General features: G+C 40.0%; 2 protein-coding genes and 1 long non-coding RNA gene across 3 annotated transcripts; 1 reads left to right on the top strand and 2 right to left on the bottom strand.

Annotated features, from left to right (window-relative positions):
* Positions 1-9: 9 nt before the first annotated feature.
* On the bottom strand, positions 10-1,195 carry LOC133732924 (uncharacterized). The gene is made up of 3 exons (XR_009857382.1): positions 1,057-1,195; positions 844-957; positions 10-189 (listed from the first exon to the last, which is right to left on the bottom strand). It is a non-coding gene; the product is annotated as an uncharacterized LOC133732924 (long non-coding RNA).
* Positions 1,196-1,473: 278 nt separating this feature from the next.
* On the top strand, positions 1,474-3,277 carry LOC133727761 (uncharacterized). Its single transcript, XM_062155167.1, has 5 exons — positions 1,474-1,732; positions 1,840-2,151; positions 2,235-2,325; positions 2,413-2,980; positions 3,077-3,277. Exons 1-4 carry the CDS (start codon positions 1,620-1,622, stop codon positions 2,977-2,979), a joined length of 1,083 nt encoding a protein of 360 aa, XP_062011151.1. The 5' UTR covers positions 1,474-1,619; the 3' UTR covers position 2,980; positions 3,077-3,277.
* Positions 3,278-8,015: 4,738 nt separating this feature from the next.
* On the bottom strand, positions 8,016-15,646 carry LOC133730747 (desmethyl-deoxy-podophyllotoxin synthase-like). Its single transcript, XM_062158281.1, has 2 exons — positions 15,091-15,646; positions 8,016-8,110 (listed from the first exon to the last, which is right to left on the bottom strand). Exons 1-2 carry the CDS (start codon positions 15,629-15,631, stop codon positions 8,016-8,018), a joined length of 636 nt encoding a protein of 211 aa, XP_062014265.1. The 5' UTR covers positions 15,632-15,646.
* Between the last annotated feature and the right edge of the window lie 123 nt (positions 15,647-15,769).

Here is a 15,769-nt window from a genome sequence, read left to right as displayed (position 1 = left end):
AGGGAACTCATCAGAAGAAGAAAAAAAAGACTTCTTTGGTAGCTTATGTATCATATTAGACTTTTTTCCCACGAAATAATAAAAGTATATCCAATTATTCTATACCTAATTCACCAAAACACAGGGCATTACCCAGAAACAAAGTTTCTATTACCAACCAACTCTTCTAGTGAACCAACTGAACTGAAGCTGCAAAAGAGGGAACTCATCAGAAGAAGAAAAAAAAGACTTCTTTGGTAGCTTATGTATCATATTAGACTTTTTCCCACGAAATAATAAAAGTATAGTGCGTATTTGCATAACTATAAACGATGACTCCAAGCCATGAAAACTCCAAACAGAAACTGAACCAAAATTAACAAAGAAAATGTATCAAGGCTTAAAGTATTGAATAAAGGTTCAGTACCTAATAAACATTGAAACTTTTTTCCGTGGCAGCTTATAATGAAATGTTTATTAGGTATAGAATAAAGGATATATGTGTATCATTGAAACTTTGTTTATTCTATACCTAATAAACATTGGTTCACTAGAAAGTTTCCTGATTCTCTTTTGAAACTTGTTCAGAAAATCAAACAAAAGGTTCAGTACTCCCAGTGAAATAAAAACAAAACTAAATACTGATTTTTAAAGTAAAGGGTTTCTCCTCCTTTATGCATTCTATATGAGATGAGATTCCAGTAGGTGAAGCAATTCAAGGAAGAGTTGCAATTAGACCCAGATCAGAAAATTAAAGATCTACTAACTATGCTTCTGTAAAGCTAGCTATCGTAATGAAAAATTCCCATAAAAAGCAAAGAGCTCAAAATCAGAAAACTGGTACAACCAGTCTGGGTTTCTCACCTCAAATCCTAAACAAGACCAATCATACAATCGAAACAAGCCTCTTGTACTATTGCCCAACTGCCAAACTTCTTTCAATTTTTGTTTCCGAGCAGCTCTGGAATGGAGGCACACCTGTAAAGAAAGATCAAGAGGATTAGAGCTTAGATTAACCAGAAGATATAGAAGAATAAGAGGTGCTGAGACAGAATAACAGGGAAAAAGGAGAAGTACGCGAGAGAGAGAGTGATGGGCGATGGAAGAGAAGGCGAGAAGTTTTCGATCTGATAGGTTTATTGGAGTCGAACTTCTGGAGGTAGTAGAAACAATGCGTGTAGAGGCACCACAATTTTAGGGATATGGGCAATTTTAGGGATATGTGCAGGATGATCAAATATTTGAGGCAGCGGGAAGAATTTTAGAGGCGGCAAACTTAAATTTTTTATTTTATTTTTTATTTTAATACAAATTTCAAATTGTTATTTTGTATTTTTTAAAACTTTAGTACGTTTTATACACGTATCCGTTTTGTACGGATTTACTTGGAATTTGGAAAAAAATTAAAGCGCTAGTTAATTAAAACGCGTATAAAATTTTAGTATGCGTATAATTGAAGAAAAACTTCTGCCTAGCATATTGTACTTCCGCTTGTGGTGCGAGAGTTACTGCCCAAAAAACCTTGTGAAGCATTGATTGAGCTTTCTTACTTTTTTAGAGAATTGTGTGCTAAAGTACTGAGGGTCTCGGATTTGGAACTTCTGGAAAATAAAATTGCCATAACTCTATGCAAGTTGGAAATGATATTTCCTCCTGCATTTTTTGACATCATGGTTCATTTGTCAATTCACTTGGCGTGGGAAGCAAAAGTATGTGGGCCTGTGCAGTATAGATGGATGTATCCCATTGAAAGGTACGTAACTAATATAATTTTAAATAATAAAACTTTTACAAACTTTTATTATGTGATGCTTAATTCACACTTCTCTAATATAATATATCTGATTTCTTGATGAATAGGTACTTGCATAAGTTAAATACTTATGTTCGTAATAAAGCCTGTCCAGAAGGTTCTATTGCCGAAGGTTATTTGGCAGAAGAGTGTATTACATTTTGTTCACGATATTTACGTCAAGTTGAGACTAAATTTAACCGAGTAGAAAGAAACTATGATGGAGGTCAACCATTGCAAGACAAGACTCAATTATCTATCTTCTCACTTCCGGGTAAAACTATTGGCACAGGTGTATTGACAGTAATGACTGAAGAGCTTCATCATGCTGCCACCCATTATGTCCTGACAAATTGTGATGAGTGTTTGCCTTTTATTGAGTACGTAATCCTATCACCATAAGTATTTAAATTTATATATATGCATGTGATATTAATTAATTTATAAGGTGTTCTACATGCAGAGAACATAAGGACATTCTTCGTATACAACATGGTGATGATCGGGTGGATGAGTTGCACAAAAAAAATTTTGTGGAATGGTTTTCTAAGAAGGTAACCACCATTTTGATTTGAGATATAACTGTTAATAGCTATATTTAATATTTTTTTATTAAAAAATATTACATTCTTCACATGCAGATCCAACAATTGTATGTAGATGGAAAAGTGAGCGCTCAAATGCGTTCTTTGGCCCAAAGTCCTGGAAAGCAAGCTGTCTACTACAAAGGTTACAATATCCATGGATTTCGGTTCCATACTGTACAACATGACGTGACGAAGAAAACACAAAATAGCGGAGTTATGGTCAAAGGAGAGAACCAAATTAATTGTGTGCCTTGGTATGGAACCCTTACAGACGTCGTTGAGCTCTGGTATACAGGTCACAATAAAGTTGTCTTGTTTCACTGTAATTGGTTTGACACAGCTACCAAAGGCAAAGGTTATAAGGAAGATCGTTATGGCATACTAAGTGTCAACAATAAGGGTAAGTTGAACACCCAAGAGCCATTTGTGCTGGCATCCCAAGCAACCCAGGTTTATTATGTTGAAGGAATAAAAAACAGTGCTTGGAGTGTCGTGGTGGAAACCAAACCCAGAAACGTTTTTGAAATGCCTACTAATGAAGAGGAACCGTATCAAGAAGAAGAATCTCAGACGAGTCACACATATGCAAACCGTAACGAGGAAGAAGATAATGAAGAATGAGGTATTGTGCTTCAAGTCCCTACTGATGATTTGTATGTGTGTATTCTCTTTTTTCACATATAAGTCAACAAAATAACGAATTGTTTTGTGATTGCAGTACTGTCCATTTGGCAAGGTTGAAGTCTAGACATCTGAAATCAATTGGCAAAATTTAGGCCTATTAATGTGCATTGTAATGTATATGTTGGTGTTCACATAAATTTGAATTGTATCTCTTTGTTGTTTTGTGTTCCTTGGGAGTGGTTTTGGTCTAGTCCCCCTTCCCTTTTGTATTTTTTTTTTATCAATAAAATTTCGAATAAGGGCAAAGAGTTAGCTCTTAGTTCGCTTCTTTAAAAAAAAAAAAGGATTACTACTTACTGTGTACTTTTTTAATATTATATGACCTTTCTAATAGTGACTATACTTTGTTAAATTGAATGATGATGAACCTATTTCTGGTTTTTCATTATATATGTTATGACCAAATTTGCAAGAATATGAAGACAAAAAATGCAGGAATCTATATATTGGCCACTTTTAACACTCTTTTTTTTTTTTTTTTTTTAAAGTATTTCCGACGGTGAATATGTGGTCGGAAATAAACCCTATAATTTCCGACGACTTTCCGACGAAACAAAATCTTATCGGAAAATGACCATTTATTTTCCGACGACATCACACTTGGTCGGAAAAACAATTAGCGGGAACTTTTGCCGCCAAATTATAATTATTTCCGACCCCACTCTAAACTTTTTCCGAGAGGTTGTTTGCCGTCGGAAATAATGGTCATCCAAAATTTGTATTTCCGACGGGAAAAAATTTTCGGTCGGAAATACTGTCACTTCCGACCAAAAAAGGATTTGGTCGGAAAAATTCGGTCGGAAAAGGACATATTTTTTGTAGTGAATATATGTCAAAAAGACCTTGAAGTAAACAAACAAGAGACCAGTGTCATTGCTTGTTTGATGTTTTAGCTAAACCAGTGTGTCCTTTTTTCTGGTATTCAGTAATATTGTCATTTCTGGTTAACTTCAGGAAACCAACCAAATCCATAATTAGAAACATAAAAAAACCAAGCATAACTGATTGTGCAAATATATTCAGTTGATCAATGAAAATTGTTTAAATGATCGAGTATTGTTCAGCTTTGATAAAATTCTTGATTCAGTAGTTTGCAGCTTTTGCTCTGTGTTTCTTCCAATTTTCTCATTATTCTAATGAAAGTACATCCAATAATATGGTTCTCAAGAATCACAACTCATATCAATGCAAAGGGTTTGATTTTTATTTTGCAACTAGGCATTGGATATAATTCTGATAACAACAGGTGAAATAAAAAAAACAAGTACAATTGCTTTTGCAAGAAAAAAAAAAAGAACGTATCCCTGTTAGTATAAGTATATAATTGGCATTCCTTCTTTTAACAAAACTCTACTCATTAAGAAGCTCAAGTTAGAAGGCAGAAGCCCAAGACCATGATTGTTTAATTGCAATCTTCTTCTCTTTTGTGGAGTGTCTTGCTGTCGAAGACTAAGTTGAAGATCAGTTCTATTGTCGAAGCTTCTCCTTGCTGTCTCTTCGATCATCCTCGTGGCTCAAGTAGCTCATGCATTGCATCTCTTTTCACAAAATCATGGGGTTTTCAATTGCTCCCATTCTTGTGCCAGCCATGATTAAGAGATATGGGTATTGGCTTCTAGAATTGGTTTTTCCAATTGAAATTAGGCGTATGGGTTTTATCTTTGAAATCTGAAATTAAGGGTATGACTTTACCTACTCCAACTGATGAGCTTAAGGGGTTGTTGTGTGAAGTGATTTTCTTCCTCCTATATATATAGATATGGGCCATAAACAATTAAGGGTGTGACTTTACCTACTCCAATTGATGAGCTTAAGGGGTTGTTGTGTGAACTGATTTTCTTCCTCCTATATATATATATATATGGGCCATAAACAATTAAGGGTGTGATTTTACCTACTCCAACTGATGAGCTTAAGGGGTTGTTGTGTGAAGTGATTTTCTTCCTCCTATATATATAGATATGGGCCATAAACAATTAAGGGTGTAACTTTACCTACTCCAACTGATGAGCTTAAGGAGCTGTTGTGTGAAGTGATTTTCTTCCTCCTATATATATAGATATATATATGGGCCATAAACAATTAAGGGTGTAATTAACTTTACCTACTCCAACTGATGAGCTTAAGGGGTTGTTGTGTCACTTGTGTGAACTGATTTTCTTCCTCCTATATATATAGATATGGGCCATAAACAATTAAGGGTGTGACTTTACCTACTCCAACTGATGAGCTTAAGGAGTTGTTGTGTGAAGTGATTTTCTTCTTCCTATATATATAGATATGGGCCATAAATAATTAAGGGTGTGACTTTACCTACTCCAACTGATGAGCTTAAGGGGTTGTTGTGTGAACTGATTTTCTTCCTCCTATCTATATATAGATATGGGCCATAAACAATTAAGGGTATGACTTTACCTTCTCCAACTGATGAGCTTAAGGGGTTGTTGTGTGAAGTGGTTTTCTTCCTCCTATATATATATGGGGCCGTGACCACTTACCCAATTTCAGCTTAAAAATTGTTCACTTACTTCACTAAGAGTTTTTTAACCCCACTTACCCAATCTAACATCTTTTGACAATTTTGCCCTTATTATTAAATGGGCTAATTACTGTTTAGTACCCTGTGCTTTTGGTCCAACATCAATTCAGTCTCCCGACTTCCAATTTCATCAAAAACACCCCCACACTATTATTTCTCCATCCAATAGGTCCATCCGTGATAAATCAGTCAATTTCAGCCGTTTAGGTGCTGACGTGGCGATCCAACTCAGCCCAGGTGGGGCCCACACGGAAGTGAAATTTCCAAACTGACCCTGGCCAACCAAATATGAAAAAATCCAAAATAAATTCCAATCTTTGAGGTTGGGGAGACTCGAAACCACACCAACACTTTTCATTTGCAAAAGCCCAACCACCAGACCACTTGCATGGTATTGCAATATTACAAACGAAAATAATATATGTATAATAGTTTAAAAAACTCTCCTTCTCCACCCACCTCTCTCCTCCTCTCCTCTTCTTCTTCCTCTGTCGTCGTTGCTTCCCAACCTTTGTCAAATACCCAGTACGACGCCGTATTTGTCCAATGTCTGGTCACGGCGGAGTTTCGATATGTCGGGCTCGGGGCGAGAACCGGTTCTACTACCCGCCCCCGATTCGAGAGCGACAACACCAGCAACAGCTTCAGCGGCAGCAGAAGCTTGAACAGGAGAAGCAGCAGCATCAGAGGCGGCCAGTGTCGGTGGTGGAGTCCGACGACTGTGCTACGTCGCATAGTTCTTGGTCGGGTCGGGAAGCGCTCAGCGAGGCCGCCAATTTAGATCGTTTCCTTGAGTTCACAACGCCCCTGGCTCGAGCTCATTTTTGGCCCAAGGTATTGGAAAATCATAAATACTTTTGGAAGAAAAATCCTTGTCTTTGAGGCAGTTTTGGTTTTGTTAGAAAACGACAGTTGAATTAGACTAGAACATTCTCCAGATAATGGAAATTTTAGGAAAAGTAGATATATAATTATGTGGCATTGCTGAGAATTTTGAAGTTTCTGAGGGAACTAGAGCCTCTGCCCAGCGCTGCACACCAGACGCAGAAGCAACGACGACATGAAAGAAGGAACCAAAGCAAGCCCGGCAAACTGGGAATGCACAGAGGAAGAAGAAGAGGAGAGGAGGAGAGAGGTGGGTGGAGAAGGAGAGTTTTTTAAACTATTATACATATATTATTTTCGTTTGTAATATTGCAATTCCATGCAATTGGTCTGGTGGTTGGGCCTTTGCAAATGAAAGGTGTTGGTGTGGGTTCGAGTCTCCCCAACCTCAAAGATTGGAATTTATTTGGATTTTTTCATATTTGGTTGGCCAAGGTCAGTTTGGGAATTTCACTTCTGTGTGGGCCCCACCTGGGCTGAGTTGGATCGCCACGTCAGCACCTAAACGGCTGAAATTGACTGATTTATCACGGATGGACCTATTGGATGGAGAAATAATAGTGTGGGGGTGTTTTTGATGAAATTGGAAGTCGGGGGACTGAATTGATGTTGGACCAAAAGCATAGGGTACTAAACAGTAATTAGCCCTTATTAAATTGAAAAGTTTTATTGAGTAGTTATACATGTCTATTGTGGGGCAATAATATGAGTATTGGGGGGCAATAATATGCATATAAATTGATCAATTGTGTCTGTAGTGTATTCATTTTGGTTTTGGGAGTTTATGCAATTCACTGGAGGGCAATAATATGATTATTGGGAGGCAATAATATGAGTATTGGGGGGAAATAATTTGATTACTGGGGGGCAATAATATGGTTACTGGGTATTATTAGGGGGCAATAAATTCAGACGCCGGAATCCGGTCACCAGTCCTGTAGCCGGATTCCTGTCACCGGCGTCGGGTCACCAGTCGCCGGAGTCCGCCACCGGAGTCAAGCAAGGTCTCCAATGACTTCTTTCTCAAAGTGACAAAGAATGAGAGGGCAAAATTGTCCCAAAAATCCATAAACAATTAAGGGTATGACTTTACCTACTTCAACTGATGAGCTTAAGGGGTTGTTGTGTGAAGTGATTTTCTTCCTCCTATATATATAGATATGGGCCATAAACAATTAAAACAAAAAAAAAACTGATATTTGTGAGACTCGAAACCTGAACTTCATGCAAGGCACAATAAAGCCTTACCACTACACTATGATGGCAGCTCATGATTTTCCATAACTACACGTTATTTATATAATTATATGTAAAAGTCTAGTAGGTCCCGTGAACCACTATGCCCCAATGTGGCTCCGCCACTGGATATGGGTACTCTGTTCCTTCTCAATTATTGAAAATAGTTTTGGTTTTCAATCCCTTTGTTGTTAAAGAGTTATATATTCTCTTCGGTTTTCTATTTTTCAAAGTGTCTTGTACCATGTTGAAAACAATTTGAAAAACAACAAACTATTCATTCATGCATATTCATTTCTTGCATTCCATGAGGTCAATTGGGTATTTCAAGCTTCAAAGGTAAAATCTTCAAGAAGAACTTGCTACGTTCATAGCTTATGTCTTTGTTGAGATTTCTGAGTTGTTCACCTGTGTAAACAATTAGCAAGGAAGTGATTACAAACAGTCTAGTGAGTTAGTCTAGAAGGGTTGCTACGTCAGTGCACTCTCTGTTTTGTAAACTTGTAATTTGTTGTTCATTAGTGATTTGGTTTTGGTCTTTTAAGAGTTAAAGACCACGCAGATGTTTTCCCTCGATAGGGTGTTTACTGCGTTAACAAAAACTTGTGTTCTTTACTGCTTTAGTTGGTTTGGTTGATGCTACTTTCATTCTGTTCATTATCAGTATCAGGATTGAAACTCTATTTGCAGTCCCTAAGAAAATAAACTTTGAACGAAAAAAATTGGTTGTGAGCTTATTCACCCCCCTCTAGGCTCCTTCTAGGATCTATCATACCATTAACTTAATTCTACTTTCGAATTTGGCGCACCAGGCGGAGGGATGATATGGGGTGGGAATCAAATGAATGTTGAAGGAATATCGATTTAGTGTGCCTTATCAAACTAGGAGTAGCAATAGGAGAGAAGGTTCTAGATTTCCCAATCCTACACGGATTGGTATTCCTTGTAACATTAGAACTAGTACTTTGTAATCCCTATATATAGGGCTCCTATTCTCAATAATAATACACACATCTCTCTCTACAATTCTCTCTCGAATCTATTTTACTTAAACACGTTATCAGCACGACTTTAGCCACAAAAACCGAAACCAACTATTCTGCCTACCTGCGTGCCTACTGCCCCAGCAGCCCCTAGCCCGAGCTAGCCAAGCCTTCGCTGCAGCCTGCTCCTTGCGCGCCCAGCGCTACGCGCCCCTGCGCCCCGTGCGTCTGCAGCCCCGCGTCGCTGCACTGCTGCTCCTGCAGCTCTGCCGCACATCTGCTGTCCCTGCAGCACCTACGCGCCTCTACGCACGCATCCCTACTGCCCCTGCAGCACCAACGCACACCGACTGCACCTTTCCCTTTTCTTGTGCACGTCCGTCTGTTTGCAGGCTCCAAAACATCTAGTTTGGAACCTCGGATCAAAATCTTTTCTTCAACAAAGTTGTTCATCTCTGTCTCTTCCATCTGACCTCCGAATTTCAGCCTTATCGGAGTTATTTTGAGACCAGTACAACAATCAAAGTGAAAACTGTTCAGAAGAGAATTTGCTTCGAATTTCAACAAGCTTGACCTTATAAACATTCGCTGCACGCCTCTACTCGGATTGCTTCGCTCCGTCACGCCTGCATCGACACGCGCGTGATCCAAATACAAGTAAGTATTCAAGAGTAAGTTTTGAAGTTCCTATAATTCAAATATTTCTTCTTTTCTCGGGGACTTGAAAACCTCCCTTCTTCTACATCCCACCTTTCTTATAACGTGGGTTCGATTCTTGAAAAGCGGAATCGTGGGGATTCACGCAATTAAAGAACTAAGAGCGTTCGTAAGACTTCGGACTAAGAGCGTCCGCAAGCATCGATTAACGACCTTATAAACATCATTGTTTCGGTCTAATCCAATTATTCTTGGAAATCGATTTCTTGGTAGCATAGCTCGGAAATCTTATTTATATTAGTTTTCGTGGAAGCATTGACTCCGAAACTAACTTGTCCTTGTTTTATCTTTCAAGATGTCAAACATGAACAAACTCGATTTTGTTCCATTGGATTATGCAGGCAAAAGGTACTTAATTTGGGTCACTGATGTCGAGATCCACCTTATTGCCCGTGATTTATTGCATACAATCCAAGAGCTTTGTCCTATAGAAACAGCTCCAGACCCTCAAACTGAGAAAGATAATTCCAAGGCACTTGCCTTCATGAAACGTCACATGGATAGTGACCTACAGTTTGAGTTCATAAATGAGGATAGCGCCATAAAGCTTTGGCATGCGCTTCGCGAACGATATGGCAATGTTCGTGACTCCATACTTCCGAATACAGAAGCAGAATGGAAAGATCTTCGCTTCTCTGAATTTGACACTGTCATGCAATTTTATTCGGAAGCTCTCAGCATCAGAGCAATGATGCGTCTCTGTGGAAAAACAATCACAGAAGACCAATTGATTGAGAAAACCCTCAATACCTTCCCCGCCTATGCTATGAGGTCCTCTGACTTATTCCAGACTCATGTAAATGCAAGACGGATCACAAGTTTTCAACAGCTTATTGAAGCTATGACCACTACTGAAAGACATGGCAACGAACTTGTGCAAAGAAGATTTGATAGGCTTCAAGATAGTTATCAAGAGCATCGTCCGATGGGTAGAGAAAGTTGCCATCGACGTCATGATCCATATGAACAAAATGCTCAAGAAGGTAATCGCTCAAGGCGACAATCACACGACCATGGAGCCAACGTTGGCCATGGTCACTACTTTCCAACGCCACCAGTCCTAGGGACTATGCATATTACGCCAATGCGCCTCAATCAAGGGAGAATCCTCTTTATGGTGTCTATTTCTGATATGGAACGTCTGATCAATGGACCTGAATTTGCAATGTACCTACGAAGGTAGTCGCATCATGGTGATCAAGACATCGAGTTCACAAAGACTTTAAATCTGGCGATGAAGACAAAATGCCGCAGATTTTTATATTTCCAAGAATTATGTAATGGCAATTATGCCTTAAATCAATAAAATGACTTATTGTATTAACTCTTTCCCTCTAGGCGTACTCAAGAGTAATTGTGATGTCTAGGAAAGGTTTGATCTGAGAGAACGGTTTTAAAAGTGAGCAACGCTCCACCAAAATCTCGCCTTACCTTACCTGGTCACAACCAAATTGAAATTACCGAACGGATTGAGTGACTACGATTTGTCTACGGTTTGATTTTTATGTTGGATTAGATTTTGGTCAAGAAACTTTGATGTAATCATTGGCTATTATTAATAAAGTATCGATTGATTTTATCTCATGTCATGGACATATTTTTCCAACTTTATTACTTACAAGATGTAAGTGCCAATGATTTTCATGTGGAAACACATTGTGAGAATGGACAAGAGTTCCTTTGCATCACCTCTAATGACTACGGACATAAACGAGTCTTAGAGAAACTTATGTGTCGCTCTAGTGGGTTGTATGCAACCACTATTCGAGTCATTGAATCCAACCATGTCATGAGAGATGATTTATGGGATTCCGACACATATAGGCTTTGGCACGACCGTTTGGGACACCCAGGTCGTGACATGATGATCAGTATATTAAAGACTTCACACGGACATCCCTTTTTCAGAACGAAAAGAAGTAAAACTCGGTTTTTGGACACCGAAGGAGCCCCTGCGCCTCACGGCGCCGTTCACCCCCAAATCCGGCCATCCTTGGCCGGCGCCGCCTTCCCCCTGCGGCCTCAGGGTGGCATTGACGCCACCAAGGCTCCTTTGACTCCAACTTTTACTTCTAAAGTCACTTGTGATTTTGTGGCTCAACCAAAATCCTCATTGGTTGTTTCTAAAGCCCATCATTCGTTCTGCAAAGCCTGCTCTTTAGCAAAGTTAGGATCGAGGCCATCCTATGCAAAGGACACCAAAGAAAATATACCATTCTTGCAAAGAATCCAAGGTGATATTTGTGGACCTATTCAACCATCATGCGGACCATTTCGATATTTTATGGTATTGTTTGATGCATCGACACGCTGGTCACATGTCATGCTATTGTCCACAAGGAACGCTGCATTTGCTAAACTCCTAGCACAAATAATTAAGTTAAGGGCTCACCACCCTGATCATCCTATTAAGTCTATAAGATTAGACAATGCTGGAGAGTTTACATCAAAGACTTTTGATGATTATTGCATGTCCATTGGGATTGATGTTGAACATCCTGTTCCTCATGTTCACACCCAAAATGGTCTCGCAGAAGCCGCCATTAAACGACTACAAATGGTCGCTAGGGCATTGGTAATGCGCACCAATCTCCCTATTTCTGCTTGGGGCTATGCAATATTGCATGCAGCTGTGCTTATTCGTTTGAGGCCCACTGCCACTCAACCCTTTTCTGCGTCCCAGATGGTGACTGGGTATGAGCCTAATGTCTCACACTTACGCATATTTGGGTGTGCAGTTTATGTGCCAATTGCGCCACCACAGCGCACCAAAATGGGTCCTCAAAGACGATTAGGCATTTATGTTGGATATGATTCTCCAACGATTATCCGCTACATAGAACCCTTGACAGGCGATCTCTTTACCGCTAGATTTGCGGATTGTCACTTCGATGAGACAGTCTTCCCGTCGTTAGGGGGAGATAAGAACATCAATGTTCAACAGGAACGACAGGAATTGTCGTAGTCTGTCCCCACTCTGTCTCATCTTGATCCCCGAACCGCACAGTCCGAAATTGAAGTGCGGAGAATTCTCGATCTTCAGAACGTAGCAGAATCGATGCCTGATGCGTTTTCTGATATCGCTAAAGTGACGAGATCACACATACCTGCTGCAAACGTGCCTGCAAGGATTGATGTCCCTAAAAGTAGAGGACATGACGCCAACTCAAGAATGCATGAGCATGGCGCCAACGTCCCATCTCTCAAGGATGGTGACGTTTTGGCTAGGCCCACGACTCCTGCCAGGAAGCGCGGGAGGCCCATAGGTTCGATGGATTCTCGCCCAAGAAAGAATGCGAGTTTGGCACAAAATAATCCATTAATCATCGATGTAAATAATCCATCTCATGAGAATATTCCGGATTATGGTTATGTCCAAAAGACATCATTGGGGGACGCTCCAATGTCAGAACCAACTCCAGAGAATAGAGAGATCTCCATAAATTACACTAGTGTACATGAGATGATGAATAGAAATTCTATGGCGATTGATGATGCATTTGCATATCATATTGCAAAAGGAATTATAGAATATGATGATATCGAACCTCGCTCTGTTGAAGAATGTCAACGAAGAGCAGATTGGCCTAAATGGAAAGATGCGATCCAGGTTGAATTGGATTCACTAACAAAGAGACAGGTATTTGGGTCTGTAACGCAGACACCCCCAAGTGTAAAACCTGTTGGCCATAAATGGGTCTTTGTTAGAAAGCGTAATGAGAAAAATGAGGTGGTAAGATATAAAGCCCGCCTTGTGGCGCAAGGTTTCTCACAACGCCCTGGAATCGACTACGAGGAGACATATTCTCCCGTAATGGACGTTATAACGTTCCGCTACCTTGTCAGTTTGGTAGTTTCTGAAAAACTTGACATGCAGCTTATGGATGTGGTTACAACATATCTCTATGGGGATCTAGATTCAGAGATATATATGAAGGTTCCAGATGGACTTCAATTACCCAAATCAAGTGGCTCTAAACCACGGAGCGCGTTTTCAATAAGATTAAAACGCTCACTATATGGATTAAAACAATCCGGACGGATGTGGTATAACCGTCTAAGTGACTACTTGATTGGGAAGTGATATATTAACAATGAAATATGCTCATGCGTGTTCATTAAAAGAACAAGTTCCGGATTTGCAATCGTAGCAGTTTATGTCGATGACATGAACCTAATTGGAACTCTAGATGAGTTGAAGGAAACTGCTAAATATTTGAAATCCGAATTTGAGATGAAAGATCTTGGGAAAACACGGTTTTGTCTCGGTTTAGAACTCGAGCACCGTAGTGATGGGATTTTGATCCATCAGTCTGCATATACTCAGAAAATTCTAAAGCGCTTTAATGAAGATAAAGCGAAGCCTGCGAGTACTCCCACGATCGCCCATAGTCTTGAGCTAGGAAAAGATCCGTTTCGTCCAAAGGATGAGGACGAAGAACCATTAGAGGCCGAAGTGCCCTATTTAAGTGCAATAGGCGCATTATTGTACTTAGCTCAATGCACAAGACCAGACATCTCATTCGCAGTGAACTTGTTAGCTCGACATAGCTCTGCGCCAACACGCCGCCATTGGATTGGTGTAAAGACAATCTTTCGATACCTAGGAGGTACGATTGATATGGGCCTATTCTATCCCTACAGAGAGAAAAACGGAAATTTGGGATCGGACCCCAAGAGGCAAAGAGCCACCGTTCAAGAAGTAGCCGCCGCCAGCGCTGCCGCCGTCCATGGTGGCCGGCCCCACCCTACTCCCCTCCATCAAAACGACAATCATGTTTTGATGGGATTTGCTGATGCAGGGTACCTCTCTGACCCTCACAAAGGTCGCTCCCAAACTGGTTATGTCTTTACCATGGGAAGCACTACGATATCTTGGAGGTCTACGAAACAGACCCTTGTTGCTACTTCCTCGAATCATGCAGAGATTATTGCTCTACATGAAGCCGTTCGTGAATGTATATGGCTAAGGTCTGTGATTCGACATATTCAAGGAAGTTGTGGTTTGAAGTCTACCACAGATGAACCTACATGTATTTATGAGGATAATGCAGCTTGTATTGAACAAATGAAGTTAGGTTTCATCAAAGGCGACAACACCAAGCATATATCGCCTAAGTTCTTTTATAATCAGCAACAACAATCACTTCTAAAGATTGAAGTGAATCAAATCCGATCAGAGGATAATGTAGCGGACTTATTCACTAAGTCGTTACCTAAATCCACCTTCGAGAAACATATGAAGAGCATCGGATTGAGAAAGTTATCCGAACTCCCACGATTGTAGCAATCAGGGGGAGATATCGACATCAGGGGGAGTTATGATGTCTACATGTTCGATCTCGAAGAGTGAAGGACGTGTTGTGCTCTTTTTGTCCTTCGACCAGGGTTATTTTTATCCCACAGGGTTTTTGTTACCTGGCAAGGTTTTTAACGAGGTAACGAATGAAGCGTTACCACCAAGTTTGAAGCGGCACAAGGGGGAGTGTTGAAGGAATATCGATTTAGTGTGCCTTATCAAACTAGGAGTAGCAATAGGAGAGAAGGTTCTAGATTTCCCAATCCTACACGGATTGGTATTCCTTGTAACATTAGAACTAGTACTTTGTAATCCCTATATATAGGGCTCCTATTCTCAATAATAATACACACATCTCTCTCTACAATTCTCTCTCGAATCTATTTTACTTAAACAATGAAGATCTTCTTTTCTGCGGACTGCAATGCCAAAGTCCTCAGTCATGTCCAAGTCTTCATTCTTCATTCCATTGGGGAGTTTCCAATCAAAATGATATAACAGCAATGCTAGTGGGATCTCAACATTAGCGAGACCATATAATATGCCAGGGAAAATTCTACTTCCACCGCCAAATGGTATATACTCAAAGGTTGTTCCTCGGTAGTTAGTAGAGCTATCAAGGAATCTCTCTGGATAAAAGGTCTCGGGCTCAGTCCAGTAACTGGGATCTCCTCCAATTGCCCAAGAATTCACAATTACCTTTGTTTTGACAGGTATTTCATATCCATCAATCTCACACCTCTCTCCACATTCTCGTGGAAGTAACAAGGGAACAACAGGGTGTAACCTCAGTGTCTCTTGAATAACCAACTTTAAATATTTCATCTCTTTGATGCTCGTTTCGTTCACCTGTTGTGTTTTGTCATACACTTCCCTCACCTCATCCGGTGGCCTCTGCATGATTCTCGGATGTTTTGTCAGTTCTGACATTGCCCAATCTACAGTTGTAGCTGATGTCTCACTGCTCCCACCACTAAAAATATCCTGAAAACACTATGTCAATATACTCATCAGACAACAGCCGAGGGCTGTTGTCTGATTCAGAAAATTTCTGTTGTCTAGTAGCCT

The sequence above is a fragment of the Rosa rugosa genome, chromosome 2, assembly GCF_958449725.1.
Source record: "Rosa rugosa chromosome 2, drRosRugo1.1, whole genome shotgun sequence".
Lineage (NCBI taxonomy): Eukaryota > Viridiplantae > Streptophyta > Magnoliopsida > Rosales > Rosaceae > Rosa > Rosa rugosa.
The sequence above is the reverse complement of the archived record's forward strand: the minus strand, read 5'-3'. Positions and strand labels throughout refer to the sequence as shown.

Coding starts and splice junctions, on each gene's coding strand:
- LOC133727761 (XM_062155167.1), top strand. CDS start 1,620: ATGATATTTCCTCCTGCATTTTTTGACATCATGGTTCATTTGTCAATT. Junction 2,152..2,234: donor GAGTGTTTGCCTTTTATTGA/GTACGTAATCCT, acceptor TTCTACATGCAG/AGAACATAAGGACATTCTTC. Junction 2,326..2,412: donor TGGAATGGTTTTCTAAGAAG/GTAACCACCATT, acceptor CTTCACATGCAG/ATCCAACAATTGTATGTAGA.
- LOC133730747 (XM_062158281.1), bottom strand. CDS start 15,631: ATGTCAGAACTGACAAAACATCCGAGAATCATGCAGAGGCCACCGGAT. Junction 8,111..15,090: donor AGAAGATCTTCATTGTTTAA/GTAAAATAGATT, acceptor TTGTTTACACAG/GTGAACAACTCAGAAATCTC.